The sequence below is a fragment of the Benincasa hispida genome, chromosome 12 (assembly GCF_009727055.1).
Source record: "Benincasa hispida cultivar B227 chromosome 12, ASM972705v1, whole genome shotgun sequence".
NCBI lineage: Eukaryota > Viridiplantae > Streptophyta > Magnoliopsida > Cucurbitales > Cucurbitaceae > Benincasa > Benincasa hispida.
The window spans coordinates 36041079-36065998 of record NC_052360.1 but is presented as its reverse complement, the minus strand read 5'-3'; the positions used below and the strand labels follow the sequence as shown (position 1 = coordinate 36065998).

At 31.8% G+C, this 24920-nt stretch overlaps 1 protein-coding gene across 7 annotated transcripts; it reads right to left on the bottom strand.

Annotated features, from left to right (window-relative positions):
• Nucleotides 1-769: 769 nt before the first annotated feature.
• On the bottom strand, nt 770-10625 carry LOC120067163 (armadillo repeat-containing protein 7). Of its 7 annotated transcripts, none has more exons than XM_039018627.1 (8): nt 10397-10625; nt 8818-8904; nt 6720-6832; nt 6505-6541; nt 5726-5844; nt 5515-5608; nt 5297-5379; nt 770-3448 (listed from the first exon to the last, which is right to left on the bottom strand). In XM_039018627.1, exons 3-8 carry the CDS (start codon nt 6789-6791, stop codon nt 3278-3280), a joined length of 576 nt encoding a protein of 191 aa, XP_038874555.1. In that variant the 5' UTR covers nt 6792-6832; nt 8818-8904; nt 10397-10625; the 3' UTR covers nt 770-3277. The 7 variants fall into 7 exon arrangements, with proteins under 7 accessions (XP_038874555.1, XP_038874551.1, XP_038874552.1 ...); XM_039018623.1 differs by lacking the exon at nt 8818-8904 and having other exon boundaries at nt 770-3020; nt 3229-3448; nt 10397-10624; XM_039018624.1 differs by lacking the exon at nt 8818-8904 and having other exon boundaries at nt 770-2649; nt 3229-3448; nt 10397-10623.
• Nucleotides 10626-24920: the final 14295 nt, after the last annotated feature.

The window sequence follows — 24920 nt, the reverse complement described above, 5'->3', positions numbered from 1 at the left end:
CAAAAAAAGGGAAAAAAAATACATTGAAAACAACTCAAGTTCAAAACCTTAAAAAAAACATTAATTCTAAATCTAATTTTAAAATTTTAAATCGAAATAAATTTAGTTACGAAACAAAAAATAGGAAAAAGAACGAAGAAAAGAAAAAGAAAGAGAGAAGAAAAAGTTGGAAAAAAAAGGATATTTATCTTAGAATGCGTCTTTAAGAGATGCAGTCCAACAGAGCCAATAGAATTTATAGCCCAATTAAACTTAAAAAATTGATTTTTTTCAAAAATGTTTTTAGCATTATTTTTGGACAGTTTTATCTTTTTTATATATATATTTATTTATGTTATTTATATATATATATTTTTTTTACTATTTTCGAGCCTACTTTAATAATATAAAGATAAAATATATTTATTATAAAGAGAAAAAATGCATGTAATATAGTTTTTCTCATTTATCAATTGAAGAAAATATAATTATTTTATTTTTTTCTATTTTCAAATTTAAAAAAATGCATTTAATAAAATTTTATTTTCTATTTACATTGTTTTCACATATCAATTTATTGGTTTTTTTTTTTAAGGATTCATAATTATTTTAAATATACCTTTGAATATTTTGTTAGCTATTTGAAAATATTCGAACTAATATATGAAATATATAAACTTTTATAAATTAGAGATTGACTCAATGTTTGACATAAATCACAATATAAACCAATATATGAAATATACCACAATATATAAATTTTCATAAATTTCATTTACACCATAATATATATATCATAATACAATAAGTCTAAATAAAAAAAAAACACCCGTGTATATCAAATAAACGAATACATATGCCACAATATGTATCAAATTTTCTATAAGTAAAAAAAATACATATATATCACAGTATATATAAAAAATAGGAAAAAAATAAAGTTCATTTTCATATAGAGATTTATAAAACATAACCCTCCTCTTCTTCTTCAGCCATGACTGTCACGGATCTCTCTCCCCATCATCGTTGACCGAATTTGCTTGCACCACCGGACCGAATCTGCTCAACCTGTCATCGTCGATTTGCCCCACGCCGTTCTCGCCATCAATTCATCTGAAGTCGTTCGTGTCATGTCGTATCGAGCCATCAATTCGCCCCACGTCATTGTCTATCACCTACAACTCACATCGTCGAAAGGAGAAAAGAGAGGGAAGAGAAAGAAATAGGTGTGAATTATGGGGAGGAGAATATATGAAATATATTAGTGGGGAGAGAGAATATATGCATGGAAGAGAAAGTATATATAGAAGAGAGAGAAATAAATAAATAAATAATATATATATACATAAATGAGGGTTAAATTATAAATAACTACTGATATTAGTAAAAATAGCAAGATCAATAGGTCTTTTTTTAATAAAAAATGATGTTCAATACATTATCGTAATATGTACCTATTCTTTAAATTTTTACATAGATATCCCTAAAAAATAATTAAAAAAACTGGAATGCGTTTTTCCAATTAAAACAACCAAACAACTCTAATTACCTAAATAGTTTCAAAAAACAACCCATCTTTCCTAAATATTTTTTTTCCAAAAGAACCTGTTTCATCCAATTAACCCATCAATTCATATCAAATTTAATGAATCCTTAATCGAAAGTTTCTCGAGGACCCTTTGAACATTCGTATAGATAACAAATATCTGCATCAATCAGTCGATGTCAAGGAAAATGGGTACCAAAAATCAATAAAAAAAAATGTGCGAAATCCAATTGACGATTGATCAGTTTTGTTGGTTGCCTTTTTTTTCCCCTTTTTAACAAGGGGAACCAAAGTGAATAGAAAAGAAAGGTGAATTGATGAAATGTTATTATTAAGTAAATATGATTTGCAACTTTTTAAAATTTAAATCAATCAAGTAGTGAATTTGAAAATTAAGCAACATAAAAAAATAATAATAATTAATATTAAGACATTAGGCTTGTGCTTGGGTTAAAGATAGTGGACTTTCTTTTATATATTTTTTTTTTAAAAAAATTAATATATATCAATCGGTCAGTCAATTTTCCAAATTCTTTATATGAAAATCGAAAACCGACCGACCTTAATTCAATCAATCGGATTGATTTTCAGTACCTTTATGCACACCCCTAATGCTCCTCACATGAAATTGTTAAAATGAACATAACTCAATTGACATAATCTCATGCTATCAATCTCGAGGTTAAAGACTTGATTCACCCACTTAGTGAGGAAAAAACCTTCATTATTAGAGGTTAAGAGATTATGAGTATCTTTTTAAGCCGTTTTCAACAGGAAAAAAATGTGAGGGAAAAGACCTCATTATTAGAGGTTAAGAGATCATGAGTATTTTTTTTTTTTTTTTAACAAGCAAAGTCAAAGGTGAATTGATGAAATGTTATTATTAGGTATACATTGAGTTTGGAAATTACTAAGAAATAAATAATAAAAAAATTTAAAGACCTTTGTTTGTTTTACTAAGAAATAAATTTTTTATTTAAGAAATTTAAAAAATTTTGTCAATAGAGTAGACTACCAATGCTACTTTCCTTTTCTTTATAGAGACATTTTACATTCGTCTCTAAGTTGTCCACAAAAGAATTCAGGTGCATCCAAAGAATCTTCCCATCAGAAAATGAATCTGACTGCAAGATAAACAAATGGCTCTATTCATGGGCTGTTTTACAGATTGTGAGCAATGAGGAGCCAATGCCATGAGATTTCAACTCAAAACAGATAATGATTAGGGTTATTGGGAGAGATCCATACCAAAAGTTCAAAACTTAAACCTCACTCGAGTCATTCCCAGTATGATAACCATTTTGTTTTTCAAAATTAAACTTCTAAACACTACTTTTACAGTTTTACCTATATCTTTTTTTCAATATCTACTTTTTAGGAGTATTTCAAAATCAAAGTCAACTTTTTCAAAGTATCCGGTGAGTATTTGAGCCAGCTAATACGTACCTCGATTAATCTTATAAGTTCACCTGTATTAATCTACGTAAGTGACCACCTGAATTGGATTCATGGTCTCTTAGCCTTTATTTAAATCAAAGTCAGATTTTGGGAAAAAAAAAAATATATTTTTAAGATTTGACTATGAATTCAAATGCTACCTTAAGAAATATGAAAACCAAGAATGGCAAGAAAAGGAGAATAAGGAGATAAGTTCATACTCATAAGATTAGAAAAGAATAAAGAGAAAAGGAGAACGAGCAAACCTATCAGCACAAATTCTTTCGCCCGATTCGCCATCAAGGATGTCGAGTCTCAATTTCTGTCAGATAGATGCTTGTCCAGAATTGCTTTAGCCAGATTACTAAAGCTCACACTCTCAGCCACTGCATATCTCTTGATTACATCTACCACTTCTGGTTTCATAATCTCTTCCTTATTTAATGCATTGCAGAGGTAATATAAGGCGCCAAGTGCATAATTCACCTGACAAATAGTTGAGTTTAGCACATGAATGAATGCATTTTCAACTGTGACTGAATTCTTCACATGCTACGTGCACTGATGGACCTTGACAAAGTACGAAAATGAAGCTAACTGTACGATTCATCTTAAATTCAAATAAATTTGATACTTCATTCTGATCAAAACCAAAGGAAATATCAATCACTGATTCAATTACAGGGGATTATCAACTTGACTGAACAGTAAAAATGATCCATTTATTAGATGATTTAGTAGAGATATTAGTAGATCCTTTAGTAAAAAGAAGTAGAGATATTACTAGATCAAAATTGAAGAACTCGTATCATTTTTCACAAGTCAAGGCTTCTACATATAAGCAAAAGGAACTGTAAGAAGGATTTCTTTATCTGTAAAAGATAGAAATATCGTACACATTCAAGAGAGAAAAATACATTGAAATTCGATATTTAATAAAAAGAATGTGTTAGGTACCCTATATTGCAATATAAAAAATGAACTACAATATCTAACAGCCTTAGCCTTTTGAAAGGGCTGTTTCTCTCCCCCCAACAATCCACCTACATTGGACTGACCCACCAAAATATGGCTTTCCCTTTAAGATACCTAACTACCTCTGTTTATAACCAAGACTCAGCTAATTATCACTATACCCTAATGGATATCCTTATTACTGTTCTAAACCTCCCAGCCTAACCTCAAACTTAGCATTTTAAACCTGTGTCAAACGCCCCTATGTGGTTTTTGAGAAAACCACTTATACCAAAGGTTTTGGGCTTGATATGACTACACATCTTTGACCCTTCTTTTCAAGTCATCCCATCTATGCATGATTTTCTTTTTTAAAAAAATATTTGGGTGCACATTTTTTTTTTATTTTTAAATTGCACGGGTAGCTGGTCGATTATTTTGGTTGTTTTCTTTTGTGGGGTTCCAACCGACCAACCGGTCCGTTTGTTAGAAAACAAAACCGACCGCCAACCACCTCTCCTTCAAAACCACATGCCCACCCGCCTTTGGTTCAGCAGGTTTCGATCGTTTGGCTCGATTTTTCGGATCACTTTGTTCACCCCTATTATCCAAGAATCTTTAAAACCCACCTGGCATAGATTTTTTAATACCCTCCATACATGTGGAATTTTTTATACCTAGGAGATGAACAATAAAAATATAGTCGGATTAATTAATAAATTAATTTAGTTCTAATTAATTATTAAATATAATTATATTATTTAATACATTTTTTAAGTTACCTTAGCTATTTGATATAAAAAATTATTATCAACTATTAATATTATAATTAATTTATATTTATTTTATTTAATTTAATCATTAAATAAATGTTTAATTAATGTTAATATAAAAATATTCATTTATTGTTATTTTTAAGTGATTAAATAATTAATTAATGTAACAATATATTAAATAATGCTAAATTTAATTTGTGACTACATTATTTGTTCTCTTACATTTAATTTAATTAAGTAATTACATAATTTTGATTTCTATATACAAAGTTGATAAATCAAATACATATATTTAACTTCTAGATGTTAATTATCCTACCTATCCAAACATAGACATTAATTATCTCAAACATTTAAATCCTGGATATTTAATATCCATACCCATGAAACAACATTTGCGATTCAAACGGTCCCTAACAGAACAAAAAGAAAAGGAACACTGAATCATGTTCAAAATTTTAATTTAAAAAAAAGCTTACCAAGAGATAATTTTCATTCGGTAGGCCCCTAATTATTTTGCCCCCAAAACCCAAATGATCAACTTTTTTCTGGTAATGCTATTTATACGTAACAAGAAGTAACACACACAAGGTTCTCAACTTACAGTGTTCCTTACAGGACTTGACAAGCATTCAATGATGAGGGGAATTCCACCACACTGAATTATAATAGAAGCATTAGCAGGGTCTGCAGGAAAACAATAACAGTAAATGTATCAGTGGTCAATTAGCCATCCCATCAGTAGAACAAACAGCACTCGCATCTAAATCAAATAAGTTTAAAATTACGAAACAACCCAAGGTTCAAATTCTAAAATCGTACCAACACAAGAATTGCAGATCCCTCCAATACCAAATTCAATAAGCTTCTCGTTTGGTTCTGTCATGCAGTCCAAGAAAAGCTCAAGAACATTTAGCTGCTCACAAAATTACAGTTCAGTAAAATAGTTTTAGAGAAGGGGAAAAGAAAGCAAAACATCTATGGAGAAGCTCTGAAACAAAGCATACTAGTACCAGGAGTAGAGATTTAATACCTGGCGTAAGAAGAAATAATTGTAAGGATCATAAGAAAAGTTTGCCAAATTTGCAACAACTCTTTCTTTTGCTTCTGTGAGTTCAAGAGGACGAATGCAAATATTAGCTCTTTGAGTTTCTAACAAAAGAAACATAACATTTTGGAATTCATTAGACATAATTCCATGAGTAAAATAATTAAATAAATTTGTCCCCCAACACTGTAGAGTGTAAGTAGATTTTTTTTAGAAAAAATATATTATTACTCAATGGGACAACGTTACTAAACGAATCGGAGTGACAAAGGGTTGAATCTTAGTAGATCGTGGCAGCAAGGCCACTCTGCCACTTACTCAATGGGACAACATTATTGTTACAGAAATCGAAAAAGTTTTGGTGATGCTCAAAGGGATCAATTTTGTAATCACCAATGGTTCTGGTTTTCTTTAGCATATTCTTCTCATGTTGCTTAACGAAAAGTTGTTGCCCTTATTTTTCCTAAAGAAAGGTGATAGAATAGGAATCCTAGAGTGTTTTGGCGCAATCTTGGTTCATCTGCTACTAACGAACTATCCTTTCAAGGTGAAAGAAATATCGCAATTCGCAATCAAATTCAGAAAAACAGTACTTAGATGTTCCATAAACAAGGAGAAAAAAACGCACAGGCTGAGCAATAAACAACGCTTGTTAAACCTATTCTTAAGGCTCATATGACAGAGAAATAATAATATTTTTACTTCCTTTCAAAAATTCCTACTAAAATTTTACTGTTCAGTTTTTAATGGAAACAGAAACATACCTTGACTAGTTGAGCTCTGAAATTCATTCACTAATTCCTGACAAAAAGAAAATATCAAAATAAAAACAAATAAGACGACGAACAATAATGAAACTCCATGATTTAGCTTCAATCATAGGATAACAAATGCTGATCAATGAGCTTCACCCTCCAGGAAGCACAATACAGATAAATTTTCCCTAACAGTCGGGACAACAAAAGGAAATGAAAGATACCTGGAGGTATTGGAGTCTTGGAGTTCCATATTTTCCAGTTCGCTCTGCTTGTCTCTGGTCATTAGTGAACATTGGCGTTGATGTTGCAGTAACTTACCATGAAACCTTCACAACTGAAGATATAAACAGACAAACGTAAGACCATTTTGGGATTTCATGTAGTGACCCCAAATTTCAATACTAAACTAGAGATCATTACCAAATTTAACCTGAACTAATTTTATTAACTCTTATACTTTAGAAAAACTTCAGCAACATAACAGCACTACCACAACAAAACCAAAAACTTTCAACACCTATTTTCAAATAAACTCACTCTCAATAACATTCAATACAACATTTTCTTCTCAACATAACTGCCAAAATTTCCAGAACGCCCAATAATCAGAACTACTACTTAATCGACTCAACCAAACTTATCAAAAGCTAACAAACTCAAATTAATGTCAAACTCAACAAAATGAACCAATCAAAACCTATTACAAAATCTCAACTCCTACTAATGAGAACAAACTAAAATCTAAAACAAAGTTTCAAATTTTAGGTATTCAAAATAAAGTAAGCTTCTAACAAAGGACAAGAACCGTGACATAAATCTAAAGTTGATCTTTCTCATGCTCCCTCCTTAGCATCACCCAGTTCACAATGCTCGTCAACACTTACAAATTCTAGTGGGAGGTTATTACACACTTGTACTGGTAAGTGGCTCACACCTAAGGAGCCATCAAACAACATATGGGACATATAACATGCTAGACACCACAATAATACATGCTTAGTTTACATGGGAAATACAAAACAGATATACCATTCTAACATAAATGTCAAACACAATACATAATGCTCTCGCTCTACCCAACGCAAAGAGTTCATCAACACATATCAACTCAAAGAGTTCATCAACACATATCAGCTCAAAGAGTTCATCAACACATATTTAATTCACATCAAGATTATTAATACTAACTCCTTCGAGTTACGTCAACCCCTGACCATTTTTACCCAAGGCCTCAACGCTTCTCTATAGTACTCAATGTTTGACCCTTGACCATTTTCACCCAAGGCCATCAAACTATATGTCAACCCTTGACCATTTCCACCCAAGGCTTTGACTGCCCATCGATCCTTGACTATTTTTACCCAAGGCCTCGACTGCTCACCAACCTTGACCATTTTTACCCAAGGTCTCAATTACACATCGACTCTTGACCATTTTTACCCAAGGCTTCGACTGCACACTGATCCTTGACCATTTTTACCCAAGGTTTTAATGTTATTTTCAACCCAACGAAAACATACCACCCCTCAACCATTTTTACCCGAGGCATGTGATATCCACCTTACTTTCCTTTACAAGTTCTCAAGGTTCTCAGCCCCCTTCTCACAAAATCTCACCAATGCATGACTTCTACCATATAATCTTAAACTATATCTCATGCCAAAACACATAAAGCAACAACATGCCATATGCATGACCAGATATTCTCAACAAGTCAACAAAGTCATACACACAAGATCACTTAATAACTCATTCACACGTAAGCTATTACACTATTACACAACATCACAACATGCTAGTATATACTATATAGGCAAACACATGATTCGGGACAATCGATATATAGCCATAAATAATATATAAATTACAACACAAGCACGGAACATGCTAGCACACAACAAACAGACTTCACTGGTAGAATTCCACTTACATAAGCGTTCCATGAACCTAAAAGCTCCTAAAATAGTAAAACACAATTCCAAAGGTTAGAACTTAGTTCGAAATCTTATTAAGAGCCTTAACAATTATTTGGAATGAGTAATCTTACCTAAAGCGACCTTAAACCTTAGTCCGAACACTTCAAAACAAGCCTAAACTACAAATAGAGAGTACTCATTAGTTATCGACTAATTTACAGCACTTAAACTTAATCCGAAAGGGTCTAAACAAAGTTATAAAGCCTAAAAGTCACCAGAAAAGACTTGGGCTCTTGCTGAAAAGTGTCTGAATAGTTCCAAAACTATTCTGAAGCTACGAATACAAGTTTCCAAGTGTTAGAGACGAAAGGCAATTTAGAGTGTCAAAGCCGCTGAACCTTACCCAAAACGACTTAAGCAATGGGTAACTCAAATCTAAGGTCGATACACCATGAGTAAGTGTTGAAACTCACCGAACAGGAGAAAAACGCTGACAAAAAAAGGTGAAATTTCTTAAAATGTAGGATTTGGAGAATTATATTATAGTATTAACTTCCAAAATCATTAAATTTAGAGATTTTAATTAAAACACTTTTTTTTTTTCCTTTCCAACATTTTAAGAAATTTAATTTGGCTAATTTAAGAGACGAAACTGAAAACTCTAATTTTACAAATTAGAATCGACAATTGAGGAGTCCCAATAATTTAAAATTAATGGGTTAAAAGAGATTTAACGGCGTACTTTATTCCACAAATTAGCCTAATTTTATAACACCTTATGTTACATTTAATTCAAGCTCATGGGAAGTTTTGACTAAAAAAGGGTTGTAACTTTAAAACCTGCAACCATTAAACAAAAACCATTCCTAACAGAAGGTAAGGTTTGGGATTAAAAAAATTAACTAATTAAACCTCCAAAACAATTTGACATAAATCAAACCAAGCAAAACACATGAAGAGACCTATTTTCATATAACTTCTGGAAAAAAGCTCAAAGATCTCCATCTAATCTATTTCCATCAAAGAGAACTATTGAATATATCCATCTATGTTTCACTCAATTTTTTAAGCAGCTTTCCAATTCCATCTACTACATTTTTTTCTCTTTTTATATGAACTTTCCATTCACTTTTCTTAAGCAAAAGTTATGTTGATAAGATTTTAGGTTTATTTGAACTTATGAAGCAACTTAGACTCTTTAGCAATCACAGGATCGAAGCAATTTGAAATTCTGCACAATCTTCTTATTATCTCTCTAGTTTTAGTCCGAGTTAAGCTTTTATTAATCTACATCATGAGGTTAAGGGAGTTCAAATTATGCGGGTGAAAGCCAATAATAAACGAAAGAACTGAACAAATGGAACTTTTTTCTTTAAAAATGTTAAATCACCCATCAATCCAAAAGCTTAATCTGATACGCTATGGAAATGGAGATGGATGTTATCAGAAAGACAGAGGAATCAGTTTCTTTGTTTTATGAAATGCCATATTTTCATCGAGAAGAAATGAAAAAATTACATAGGCTTACAAAAAAGAAAAGAAAGGCCACAAATAGGGAGCCATGTACAAGGAGGGGCTCTAATCAAGCAAAATAAGACGTGAGGAGGAATCGAGTCCACTTTTTTCTTTGATCAACTACTTTTTTCCACGGCGTTGCAACTTCTAAGCTTTTGATTCTGCGGAAGAAAATTACGATCAAGCAGAAGAAGAATACCGGTTTATAGCACACGGCAAAGAGCTGGAAATGCTCTATATAATGGCCAAAATGGGAGGTAGAGTAGAGCCAATGGGCAAAAAAACATGTAGATAAATCAAGCCAGCCAATAACGAGTTCAAATTGCAGCAAAAACAAACCCAGTTCAAGAATCAGTTCAATACAAAGATGAATCAAGCCAGCCAACAATTTCTCATCATAAGAAGTGCAAACTCATCATTGGACAGTTGATACATCAATTTAAACAAACGAAAGTGAAAACAATTACCTACTAAACAAACGTGAGAGAGACCCAGAAGATGCTGAGAGTCGAAGCGCGTTCTCACGTTACTTCTCTCAACCAGAGAAATTTCCAATATGGAGCGACGGCAACGGTGGTAAATAATCAATGATAACGGCGGCTGGATAATCGACGGCAAGGGCAAATGCAGGAGACAGAGAGAGAGAAAAGAATGATGCTGAGCGTGAGAGTCGAAGTCCGTCCCTAAATTGAAGAAAGAAACCCCAAGCACCATTCGGGTCGGTTCCATAAACCGAGAACCTACGCACCTAATCGGTTCGGTCGGTTCGACACATGTTCCAATTAAAACTATAAAATAATTATTATATTCATTTAAACTCTATCCCTTTACACTTACCTCCAGATTTAGTTTAGAAAAATATTGTGAGATTTATTTATTAATTTACTTATGCCTCTCAACTTTTTTAATTGATCTAACTTAGGATCTCAGCTAAACATTTTTTTTAGCACTATCCACACATCAACTTGAATCATCCATTTTGTAAAATTGATATTTAAGAAAGTTTATATACGTTTGAGAATTGAAATGTGAGTGATTTTCAAATATAATTATATTGAAGGGTTGAAGGACTTGTTTGGACTCACTAGAGAAAAAAAAATTTTCAAAAAAACAATTTTTATTGAAACTCTTTTGATAAAAAATGGTTCAAAATACATGTTAAAAGTATTTCAAAAATTATTTTGAATGGTTGTTAAACACTTCAACTTTTTTCGAAAATAACTTATTTTCAAAATTAAACACTTAAATAGTTAAACCTAGGGGCGTTCAAAAATCATGATAACCCGAAAAAATCGATCAATCAAACCCAGCCTATGTGGTTTGGGTTGAGTTATTAACTCATTTGGGCTGGGTTGGGTTCAAATAAATAAAAATTTTGTGGGTTAGGTTGGTTCATAAGTTCACCTAAAATAACCCGAACTTATTGTTAATATATATATATATATATATAGAAAAAAAAACAACAACAACTTATGATATAATTATATATACATATATTTATTTGAGTTTTATCTTTTGGATAATTTATTCTCCAATAATTCTTAAAAAAGAAAATTGAAATTATGTTTAAATCTTAATTCAATACATGAAAATAATTAAATCAAAATTTTTCGTATTAATATCTTACTTCTTTTTAGAACATAAATTAAATAAAGAACCCGATTAACTCAAATCAACTCAATCCAAATGTTTCATAGTTGGGTTGGGTTTATTTTTTAATAAGAGTTATTTGGGTCGAAGAAATTAACAAATCGAACAATTGGTTGGGTCTAAAAAATTCTTCAACCCAAACTAACCTAACCCGCAAACACCCCTGGTTAAACCAAACACACACTAAATAGATTTAATTAAGATAAATGAAGAATGGAAGGACAAACAAACTATAATATACTTAAAAGAAGAAGAACCATGCATACTTTAAAAATGAAAAGGAAGAGTAGAGAACTTATAGAAAAATAATGTGTAATCAAAATATGTGAAGAACTTGGAGCAAAAGCTTAAGAGGTTGTTTGATAACCAATTAGTTGTTAGTTTTTAAAAAATGGGCACTAGCGGATCCAAAATTTTTGTTGATGGATGGTTTTATATAATTGAATAAAAATAAATGTAATGAGTAAGACTTGAATTTGAATCTAAAAGAGGTTAGAAGACAGATTTACCATCAAGCCCACTAGTGGTTTTATATATATATATATATTATTATTATTATTACTATTATTATTATTATATGAGCCCTGGTCCATAATAAATCTGCCCTTGAAAATGGGTATGTTTGATTTGTAATTTTGTTCTCTATTAAAAATGTTTTTAAAATTGTTAAGGAATTCTAAAAAAGGAAAAAGTTGTTTTTATAAATGAGTTTTTTTTTTATGAAATACACAAGCGATTTAAGTACAAAATTTGATATAAAAATCTTATCTTACTATCTTAAAAAGTGGCTAAGGGAGAAAAAAAATCACTTTTGGACTACTTTATCCCTTCAACAAATCTTAAATTTATCACATTATTTTATGTTTTAAGATAACCTTTGTTATGGATAATCCTGGACCATAATCTCGAGTTTAGGAAGAATGATCACCACGTGAGGATCAAAGAAGCACGGAAAAGATCGAGAGGCATAAGAGAGTCGAGCCTGATGGCCCAACTCACTCGCCTTGGCCTCAGCCCTCGACCCTCGAGGGCTCACTTCCTGTGGGTCATAATTTTTGCTCATAAAGGCGACCTAAATTGACTTTTTCTAATCCCTTTTACTCTTCCTAATCATTTTTAGGTTTAGGATTCAAAATCCACCACGCTATAAATAGGGGGCAATAGACATATGTGAAGGTAAGTTCTTCTCCCCCATCTCCAGCTTGCTCTAACTCTTTACTAAATATTGACTTAAGCATCGAAGGTTGTTGGAACATAAGGTTTGATGCTGCGATCAAATCTTATGGGTTGACCAAAACGTTGACGAGCCTTGTGTTTATAAGAAAATCATCAACAGTTCGATATTTTTTCTAGTGTTGTATGTAGACGATATTCTACTCATTAGGAATGATGTAGGTTTACTGACTTCAGTTAAGAACTAGCTATCGACCCAATTCCAAATGAAAGATTTGGGAGAGGCTCGGTTTGTTCTCGGTATTAAGATCTTTCGGGATCGAAAGAACAAAGTGCTAGCACTGTCTTAGGCATCGTACATTGACAAGATGTTGATCAAGTATTTGATGCAGAACTCCAAAAGGGGCCTACTGCCTTTTCAACATGAAGTTACATTGTCTAATGAACAGTGTCCTAAGACACCTCAAGAGGTTGAGGAAATGAGACGAGTCCCTTATGCATCTGTCATTGGCAGTTTGATGTATGCGATGTTATGTACTAGACCTGACATCTGCTACGCTGTGGGGTAGTTAGTAGATATCAGTCTAATCCAGGACAGGGTCACTGGACTACCGTTAAGAACACCCTCAAGTATCTTTGGAGAACGAGTGACTACATGCTCGTGTATGGATTTAAGAATTTGATCCTTACTGGATACATGGACTCTGATTTTCAGACTGATAAGGATTCTCAGAAATTCACTTCAGGATCAATGTTCACTTTTAGCGGATGGACTGTAGTATGATGAAGCACTAAGTAGGGGTGCATTACTGACTCCACGATGGAGGCCAAGTATGTAGCAACTTGTGAAGTCGTTAAGGAGGTCGTTTGGCTTAGGAAGTTCCTGATTGATCTGGAAGTTATTCCAGACATGTCTAGGCCCATCACCCTTTATTGTAATAATAGTGGTGTTGTGGCAAACTCCAAGGAGCCTAGGAGTCACAAGCAAGGCAAACGTATAGAACGGAAGTATCATCTCATCCGTGAGATTGTGCATTAAGGGAACGTGATAGTCATGAAGATACCTTCAGAGTACAACGTTGCTGACCCGTTTATGAAGGCTCTGATGGGTTTACAGGACTGTCCGCGGCTGGACTAGGGCAAGTGGAAGATTTTGTATTGGGCCTTAGTGCCCTAGTTTATTGTTTTGTACATGTTTTATCTTGTACACCCACTCGCTTTAGGACGAGTGGGAGATTATTGAGGTTGATGCCCTAAATCTCATAGAGTCTTGTAGTTTGTAAACACGTGTATAAACAAGAATTTGTGATGTAATAATATGAGATATTTTCTTCACTGTTGTCTATGAAATATGAGATATTTTAATTGCATTAACCACAAACCAATAAACTAAGATTCCTGGTTATCGTTGTAACTTAAGCATGTATGTAGAAACATACAAGTGGATCATGCCTTAAGTGATAACTTAAATGGTTTGTAGTATATGGATAAATGAGGGAAACATTATCCTTGTGATACTACGGATACGACCCGCTTTGTAGATGTTACAAATGTTTTAAAATGTTGTAGATGGTTCGATCCTGATCATTCATGTGGAGACATACAAGCGGGAGTATCCTATACAAAGGAGTTTGTATAAGATCAGACCACGAAATGTTTAGTCTCGTTATATAACATTGCTCATGACAGAGACTTTCATTTCACTAGGATGACCATAGGTAACATGACCTTAATTCTGAGTGAGTTGGAAACTCCTGCCTATGATAACAGTTCTTTGATTTGCATGGGTGCGAGTGACCAGATTGCCAACTCAAACCTACCACTTTGGGGATTCGTCTTATTGGAGAGCTGGAAACTCAGTTACACAAGATGGAATTCACTCCTTCTCCGAAGTAGGGGTAAGTAGATAGATTGCTCCCTTAAGAGTTGATTCCGGGGCTTGAACAATGTGGTGCCACACACTTTCTCATGGCCCGAGAAGTGTTCACTCATAGTAGGACTATGATGTATTGTTCATTAGAGGAATCAGTGGTACTTAAAGAATTAGATATAACTACAGGGCAAATGGTAAATTAGCCCAGCTGTACTTACGAGCGATCTGTGAAGGGTTATCGCACTGTTGATTGGTTATATCCAATGGACACGGAAATATATCTATAGTGAGAAGAGAGTAGTTCTCGGTCTTTAGTAGAATGTCTAACAGTTAACGAATGATGGATATCGTGATTAAAGTGTTTAGTCAGTTATTCATGTACCGTTAGAGCTTCAAGCTACAGGTCCATAAGGTCTCCTTGGTAGCTCAATGGATTCAAGTTGAGAATTAGTTTTTGGGTAGTTTGAAGTGTTCAAATTAACAAGAGGGAATTTGATTATATATTATATAATTAAATTGGTTCAATTATATGTGATATAATTGATTTAATGTATTAGATACATTAATTAGAGGAATTGATATAAATATGATTTATATTAAATAAAGGAGAAAATAACTATGGTTTAAATATTACATATGATGTGATATTAAAACTATGGGTTATAAATATAATATGATAAATTAGTTATTATTTATTTATAATAAAAACAATTATGAGAGAATTGTTTTAGTTAGTTATTCTTTTCTCCATTAACCGTGCAAGTGGGAGATTAATTTCCGTTTTAATAATTGAAGAATAAAATGAAAAGAGTTTTCATTTTTTGAACGATCGATTCATTATCACATTACTAATTGTTGAGCGAAAGAAAGCTATACGATAGCCCTTTCGAGAGACTAAACGATCAAGTGAGAGGTTACTAAACGATCGAGCGAGAGACTGCTAGACGATTACTCACGAAAGCGAGAGATTGCTAGACGATTACTCACGAGAGCGAGAGATTACTAGACGGTCGAGTACCCACTGTCTATACTATAGACTAAACCTTTCTCCCAATTACTCAATTGTGTAGTTCGATCGCACACATCTTCCTTTCCTCTACCAAATTCACATAGAGCCCACACCTCCTGGATTCTCACTACGAGAATACCAAGGTTACTAAGTGGTACGGTCGAGGGTTGCTGTTCGAGGATCAAATAGTTCGTGATTGCAACGAGAGCGAGATTTTGCTAGACAATTGAGACGAGCGCGAGATTTTGCTAGACGATTGTTCACGAGAGCGAGACTTCGATGAGACTTCTGACCAATGTAGATTGAGGGAATACGTGAAGAAGAGTTCTTCAAAGGTATGCCTCTCGATTCCCTTTGTTTTAGTAAGAAAGCATGTTGTAATTTTCTCTATAATGCATAACTGTTCTAGTATGTTTGTGAATGCATTTATTTTTTCACAATGGGCTTGGAAAGATCTTGCTTCCGCTCACTGGTTCTCTTGAATAAGAGATCCTTCACAAACATGATTAGTGGCACTTAAATCTATTATCCTGACAAAATTATCATTCTCCATTAAACGAGTTTCCAATACGAGTAAATCATATTTATCTTGTTTGACCTTATTCTTTTTTGCCAAATACTTAGGATAATTCCTCTTCCAGTGTCCCTTCTAGTTGCAACGGAAACAAATTCTCTTTGCAACATTGGCCTTCTTGCCCTTTTGGGCAGTAGCGGGATTAGCTTTTCTCTGACATCTCTTCTTCTTATTCTACTTTTTGGTGTCAGAAAAAGAAGGTGTAGACTTTTCCTAGAGGTTGAACCTCTGTAGAGCTTCTTGGAGGACGAGGCAACATTTGTCTCACCCTTCTATTCCTTGACTTTCATCTAAGACTGGTATGTTTGCATCTTAATGAGCAGGTTGGTCAGGTTCTAATCAAGCTTGTTCATAATAGTGTTGCTAAGAAACTGAAGGAAACTCTCAGTTAGAGTTTCCAAAATGATCGAGTACTCAGTCTATATGATAGACTTTAGTTATCTCCCACTTACTCGATCGTCTACACGATTTGTTAAATTCCTCCTATCCTTTACCAAATCCTATAGAGCCTACAACTCCTGGATTCTCACATCGAGAATACCAAGGTAGCCTTCTGCTGGTGTCTACTTACTGTTCAAGGGACGAGTATTGTTTGTTCATGTTGATGAACGATCGTGTTGTGACATTGAGGGAACGAGAAGAATAGTTCTTCAAGGATAAGTTCTCTTGATCCTTAGTTATTTCCTTTTGAAGCATGCTATAATTTAGAGCTTATGCATAACTATTATTGTATGATTGTAAATGTGTACGTTCTGTCACAATGGGGTTTGGAACGATCTCGCTTTCGCTCACTGGTCTCTTTGATAAGAGTTCCTTCAATCGGTAGCTGGCTCATGCAGATCTGACACGGGAGGGAGATGGCGGCTAGGGCACTCAGCGGTGGTGGTGTGAAGGAGACGCTGAATGAAGAAAAACACGGCGGGGGGGGGGGGGTGCACTTGTCGTATCCACAGAGGGAGAATTTTTAAATTCTTTTTTTTTTTTCTTCTTCTTCTTTCTAGCTTCTAAACATAATACCAATATACATATATATATATGTATATATATATATATATTATATATATAAAATTTATAATCTCTTTCCTTAATCCTATTGCAAACAAATTTAAATAGATTATCCTATAAATTAACTATCTTCTCCAAATTATAATCAACTTCTAAATCTCTCAAACTTAATTCAATTTAATTTCACAAATTGAATTTAAAAATTGAATTAAATCTAAATTTCTATGTACTTATCCCTTACACTAAATTGAATCATCTCAATCCAATAATTAAGTTTTATCCTTAGAATCCAAGTTAATACCCAAATCGTTCGAATCTTAAAAACAAAAAAATCCCTGAAAAATTCGGATATTACATGTTTGGAGTTCAAGTTATTTTAATCTAGATTATAATATTTGTGTTTACAATGTAGACCTTTTTAGTATGAATTATAATGATCTAAGTTTGGGGTGTAAACCTTTTTACTATGAGTTATGAGAACAACAATTGGGTAGTATTAGTTAGAAAAACTGGGTTGATTCATAGGGAGACACGATAATTGTTTCACTAAACTAGTTTCCTAATTAAAACAGTAAATGGAGAGGTTTGGTGTACATAGAGAAAATTTTGAAAGTAAAGTGCATAAATTTAAAGGATAATAGGTAATGTAATGTAAATTGAATTATCTAGTCTAGGAGCAAGTAGTAATCCAACGCAATTCAATCATTAAATGTCAAAACATAGGTTCAATTAGCAAGCACACAACCAACTCGCTTTGCCTAACCAACGTGTTCGAACTGCCAACTTATTGGGAAAAAAAAAAGAGCAAATGCCCTAACTATTAAGACTAACGCCCTAATTAAACTAAAATTTATCCTACTGGGTTCGATAGCATCCATATAGTCCTAAACATTTGCATTAAGATTAAGGTTTCCGCTGTGACAATTAATAACCTAGATAGCCTAAGTTAATTAATTAGTTTCTCTTTGAACTTAAATTGAGCATGTAGGAGTGTTCTATGGATAGTTTATGTCTCAAACATACATAAATTCAATTTTGCTACTTTGATAATTAAAACAAGATGAAATATGGAGACTACGCTCAAGCTAGAATCTATAGCGAAAGGCATGTGCATTGATGAATAAAGTGTCAATCCTTTCACAAATACAAGCCTAATTAAATCAAAGTTCAAAGATGCAAGAAATCATGATGCATTCAATCATTAAAGCACATTTCTCGCAAATATACATACAATTTCCTACTCCTAGATTAGAAAACTAATCTCGACAACTCACCATGATTATGTAATCGAGATTAAGCATGATCCAAAATAAATTACAACCCAAAATAAAAAGTAAAAACTTGAAAAAAAAAAAAGAAAAAAAAAAAAAGAAGAAGAAGAAAAGAAGCTGAGCTCGGGGTGGAACCCCTCTCTCCCCAACCTTAGAAACAAAATGATGCTTATATAGAAATTGATGAGAGTGTTGTGACGCTGATGCATTTAGCCCTCACGCGCTGTAGTGATGCAACACCAGTTTCCCCTGCGATGTCATCCCCTTTGCATTCTATAGTCCATAGGTGTCGTGCCTAGCACACCAACGCTAGGCCCTTGGGGTATTTTGGTCTTTTTCCAGTCCTTTAAGATCAATTGCTCTGATTAACCCCTAAAAAATGCTATGTTTTATCTTGTTTTGTATCTGAAAACATCTCTAGAGTCTCCTAAGCTCAATATCTTGCATATAAACATATTTAAACATTAAATTCCTAAGAGTTAGTCCAATTTAGACCAGAAAAAATTAGTTATTTTAGGAAGCATTTGTGTTTGGGATATAGGTTATTTTAATCCAAATCTAGGTTTTCTCTACTATTTTTTTAATATACAAGTAATGGTATTTTGAATATCATATTTTGTCAACCATATAAATTAATCAAACATATTTATTAATTTGTGCGTAGCTCGATTGATTAAAACATATATTTATGATCAAGAGATAAAAAATTTTTAGGACACCCAAACTTATACAATAATTAAAATTGGGCCCTTAAACTTGCAACTTTATAGAATTTTGAACCTTAAACTTTTAATTAGTTGCATGATTGTTAAAATGAGTTTTTTTTAAAAAATTATATTCTTTGTTTGTATCAAAATTTATTTATTTATTTTTATAAAACTAGATAAAAATCAGAAAAATAATATTTTCTCACATTTTATATCGGTTAGGTCCTACCTTTCATACAATAGTTTTGAGGCTTAATTTTAAGAATTATATAATATAAGTTTGAGGATTTATTTAATTTCATTGTTTTCTTTTTTTTTAAGAACTGGATTGAAAAAAGAGAGAGAGAAAAGAAAGAAAGAAAGAAAGAAAGAAAGAAAGAAAGAAAGAAAAAAGAAAAAAGAAAAAGAAACTAGTATGAAAAATAAGGGAAAGAGACATTTTTGGTCCATAGGTTTTGGGTCTTATTTTCATAAATGTTACACAAATTGGTCTCAAAGTATTTTTATACACAAGTTAGTTTGTTTTTCTATACTCACAGTGTTTTTATTAATGTCAAATTACTATTAAAAGAGATAATAAACATTATGAACTGGTCGTTGGAGGTAGTTGTCAAAATGGGAGTGGGGTCAAAGGTGGTTTTCGCTAGAGTTAGTCGCTAGAGTGATAATTGGTGTTTGCCACTGGAGTTGATCATATAGGTAGTCACCAAAGGTAATCATCAAAGTTGTTTGCCAGAGTTAATCGTCGAAATTGGACATCAGAGGTGGTCTTTGTTGGAGTTGATCTCTAATAGATGGAGTTATTGGAATCATTGGGGAGGAAGAGTTGGTTATTTTAATCATTTAGTTGTAAATAGTTTTACCATACCAAAATGATAGTTAAAATAACACTTATTCATCATTTTAACGCACACCCCAAACACTAAGTAGGTTATTGTAGCCAACTCAACCCACTACAAATTGGAACTCAAACACTTCCTTAGTCCTTGAATTTTGATATTTGTTTCACTTTAGTCCGTAGACTTCAAAATGTTACAAATTTACACTTAAGGTTTAAATTTTGTTACAATTTGAACTATAGATTTCAAGTTTTATCTTTTTAATCTTGATTTTTCACTCAATTCAACCCACTCCAGACTTGAACATTAATGTCTCTTAATTAAATTAAAAATTTATGTCGTGACAATATAAAATTAATTTTGAAAATAATGAAAGATTAGTAGATGTTAATTAATTAAAGGACTACCGTAATACCAGAATTTTCTTTTTCCTTAGTGAATGAGTATTATCCTTTCGTATTAGTGGAAGAAGAATATCCAACGAAAATTTGAGAAAAATATGACACCTCACAATGAAAAATAAAAGCGAACTGGAAAGTTCCCTAAAGGTCTAATTAAAAAGCGCCACGTGTCGATTAGCAGAGCTTAAAAACCGCCACTCTAATATCCGCCCTTTGTTCCACGCAACGGTCGTTGTTGGTAATTTATGTGGTTGTCGTTTATTTTTTATTTTAAAATAAAAAAGAAAAAAGGTTCAGCCAATCAGAAGTGAGTTGGACGAAGACATCCACAAGGGCGAGATGCTATTGGTCTACGAATGTACACGTGGTAAAGTGGACAACGGACAGTGACGTGGCCAAAAAGCGCACTTGAGATAATTTAGGGACAGCCTCAACTCCACCTGACATGTCTTTCTTTTTTTCTTTTTCTTTTTCTTTTTTTTTTTCTAAATAAATATAAAAAGAATTTAATCTGAAATTAAATATTTGTTCGCCTCATCCATAACTGCTGGCCAACCTTCTTCGCCTCTCTGTTAGAATATTATAGGCCTTTCACCGAGATATTTCTTTCTTCTTTCTTCTTTTTTTCCTATTTTTCTTTTTTTATAGTTATCATTTCAAATATCATTTTCCTCGATATTTTTGTGTGGATAATATCTTTCCTTTCCTTTTGTAACACATATATTTTCTTTTTCCTTTTTTACCATCATTCATTTTTTATATTAATTTTTATGCTGCTAACTGGTTTGTTTGGTTTGAACCGTACTTTTTTTTTTTTTTTTTTATCAAATAAATGTTGTAAAATAACAAATGAAATGATGATCAATTTTGATAATTTCTAAATTTTGATTGGATTAAGTGTCATTTTCTTAATCTTTTTTAAGTTAAAAAAACTTGGATATTGGCCTCTATGCAACCTCATATTTGTATTTTTCTTTTAAGGGAGAACACATAGAATTAGGTGCAGTGTAGATTACCTCTAATAATTACTTTTTTAGATTTGCTTGATGTTTTAGTCTATTGGGCTAGTTTTAAAAAATCTTGGGTAATATATATACTATATATACATAAAAAGTGTTATAAGGGGAGAATCTTTACATCTCCCTCTCTTCCTTCGTAAATTTTCATAATTCATATTTTGTCATTCTTCACAATTAGGTAGGTTGAGGTGGTTACGCTCGAAGTTGTGCATTTTTTTTTATGTATAGGTGTGATCTAGACCAGAAAAACATCACGATGTAACAATAGAGATATGCTTAAACCAACAATCACGACTTTTGTCTTTACAAATTTTGTAAATTCATATTTTCTCTTTTATTTTCATGTAGTTAAAAATGGGTAAAACAATGTAAATAACTATTTGATCTTATATTGTCTTGCTTTTTATGAAGTCACACTGGGAGATAGAGCTTGCTATCTAAGAATTGTTCCATGGATCTCATCGGATATGTTTGATGCTTCTTGGGGCTTCATTGGTGTCCGTGAAGTCATCGGATGAATTGCCAAGTAGATAGATTAGATCCATATGCAGCTGTTGCTCCGCAGCGATGTGGACTCGACGCGCTCCTACCCACCTCGGGGCACCATTGCATGTCGGGAATATGGGGGAACATACTAGACATAACCACTCCCTTGGTTGGAGGTTGGGCCCAGGCTTTTCGATCGATACACAGTTAAGTAGGCCGATCACGAATGCAACAGGGAGGAGCAATCCAAATAAAATAAACTATAAATTTCATGTGTATCGCACATGTTATTGGACTAGTATAGTTAAAGATGGATGCAATTTGAATCGAAGTCCATTTAGAAAAAAAAACAAAAACAAAAAAGGGAAAAGTTGGAATAGATTGAAGAAGTTGACACTAAAACAATGGACGAAATTGATTGAATGAAGTCAACTTAATTGCTAAAAGTAGTAACATGCCCAAATAAGAAGATATATATATATATACACTAAAGATTCTAGGACTGCAAACGAGGTAACCAACTAATTGTATACAAAGATTTTTATACACTGTACATACGTATCCAATAACTCAAAATTTATAGAAAAGTAGTCCGATGCATTGTTGAGTTGGATACTGTAGGGCTTATTTGGTAGAGAATTCAAATTTCCTTTATATTATCAGATTTATTGAATTTAATAAATATGTGTTTGTAGACAATTCAAATTCTATTTTTGGAAACTGTTTTCAAATTTAGTGATCCAAATAATACAGATTACGAAAATAACGTTTTTATATTTTCACTGTATTCAGATTTTGAATTTTAAATTTTAATATAGAATTATATTAAATAAAGATAAATAGAAATACAATATGTTAGGTTATAAATATAATTCACTTAAAAAAATAAAATACGTATTATGTAATATATTATAAATTATATGATATTACAAAATAGTTCATTAGTAGATAACACCAATTAGTTTTATGATTTAATAACTATATCATATCAAACACATTTCAAACAACTACTTAAATTAAAATTCAATTTCTGAATCTACCACTAAATCCATATCAGAAACATGAAATACAACTACGTTTTTACGTTCTCATGGAATCATTTAATTTCAAATTTTTACTTTTGTATTCTCTACCAAACAAATCCTTAATTTCTTGGATGAATGTTATGAATAATAAAAAGTCGAGCCAAACAACTTACAACTCAATTAAAAAAGAAAAAAAAAAGAAAAGATAAGGAAGAACAATATCTACATTGATAGACAACTCAAAACCAAAAGTTAAACCGTACTGATTTTAGTCCAAAAGTGAAACCTTACAAATTTTAGTCCAATGTTGATATTATGGTATGAATTATGAAGAGAGTTCTTTTCACCATATAAGTTCAAATATAAAATTTACGAGAAAAACTAACACAAAACAGCCCATCAATTTAATTGAAACAAAATAAAATCGTTGGAAGGTCAATTTCTGAAAAAAAAAAAAAAAAAAGGTAAACAAAATTTATTTGGCCAAGATTTTTTTGGTTTCCCTTTATAGATTTTATGGATTTTCTAAAAAAAGCTGTCCCGTCCAGATTCAATTGATTTGGTATTTTTTTTAATTATGACATTCATGTATTTTCATCTAAGTTTAACTTTAAAAAATCATAATATCTTAACAAATTTTATATATAATAAAATAATATGAATCTTCAAGTAATTGTTTAATCCCATTATAAATTATAATCATTATTGATATAAATTATAAACATAAGAGATAAGACAAACTAATAAAAAGAATTGAAAAAAATAAAACGTCGGAAAGTGAGAGAGATGACGTCATAAATAGATTTAGAAGCTATCCAATGTAAAAGGGGTTGGCCAACAGAAGATAATAGACGAACTGCCACGTGTCGTCTACTTAATCTTCGGACGTGAACCACAAGTTCTATTTTTTAATTCCACCTTTTTTTCCCTAAATAAATATTTTTCTCGTCGCTTTTTTTTTTTTTTTGAATGTTTCCGTCGTATTAAATAAAATAAAATAACGAGAACCCAAAGATTCAATTATTCTTCTAATTTTTGAAATCTTACTAATTAAAACTTTACACTAATATTTGTAAAGTTCAATTGTTTTTTTCTTGTGGAACAATTTAGATAATCTATAATTTTAAAAAAATTAATAGAAAATTTTCAATTGAGAGTTGATTTAAAATGAAACTGAGCATTAATAAATAGTCTCGAATTTAAAATTTACTCAAATTGAGATTATCACAATTTTAATAAGTATGTGTCTTGAATAAATTTTAGTTGGGAGATAAAAAATAGTAATTGGTGTCTTTATCCCTTCCTCTTATCGGTATGTTTTTCATTTCTTTGGAACTTGAAGATTGTATCAACTCAAATGCTAATGTAATAATTATATTGATCTAAATTTAAATCCTTAACTTTTACTGGTATATTAATTTCGTCGTCTATTACATTCTGCTCGTGTCTTGTATTTTTATCAATTAAATCCTTAACTTTTTCCGACCAAATCAAATGAAATTTCAATTAGATATTTTTTTAAAAAAATAAAATCCGTCTCTACATCAATTCTAACTGTCCTTAATTTGACATTTGAGGAAGTCTACGCATGTAAGAATTGATACTCAAATAAAAAACTTCATAATTTAAATTAATATAATTTTTAATTTCGAGTTAATTGATATAACTTCAAAATTTAGGAGTATAAATTGATATATTTTTGGGTTTCTTTCAAATATAGAAAAATGACAAAAATAATTACAAAATAGTAAAATGTCACTATTAGTGATAAACTATTATGGTCTGTTATAGATAAACACAAATAGAAACGATAGTATTTTTCTATATTTAAAAGTATATTCAACTGTTTGACATTTAAAATTAATTTTCTAATTTTTAATATTTATCCACTATATTTTAAAGAATGGTAAAAATATATATATATATTTTTTTTTTCAGAAAAAGAAAAGAAACAAGAAA

Bases quoted from the DNA above. Each gene is read 5' to 3' on its own strand.
- LOC120067163 (XM_039018627.1), bottom strand. From the start codon at position 6,791: ATGTTCACTAATGACCAGAGACAAGCAGAGCGAACTGGAAAATATGGA. The intron at 6,542-6,719 runs GTATCTTTCATT...TCTTTTTGTCAG, and splicing joins CAAGACTCCAATACCTCCAG to GAATTAGTGAATGAATTTCA. The intron at 5,609-5,725 runs GTATTAAATCTC...TTTTGTGAGCAG, and splicing joins ATTATTTCTTCTTACGCCAG to CTAAATGTTCTTGAGCTTTT.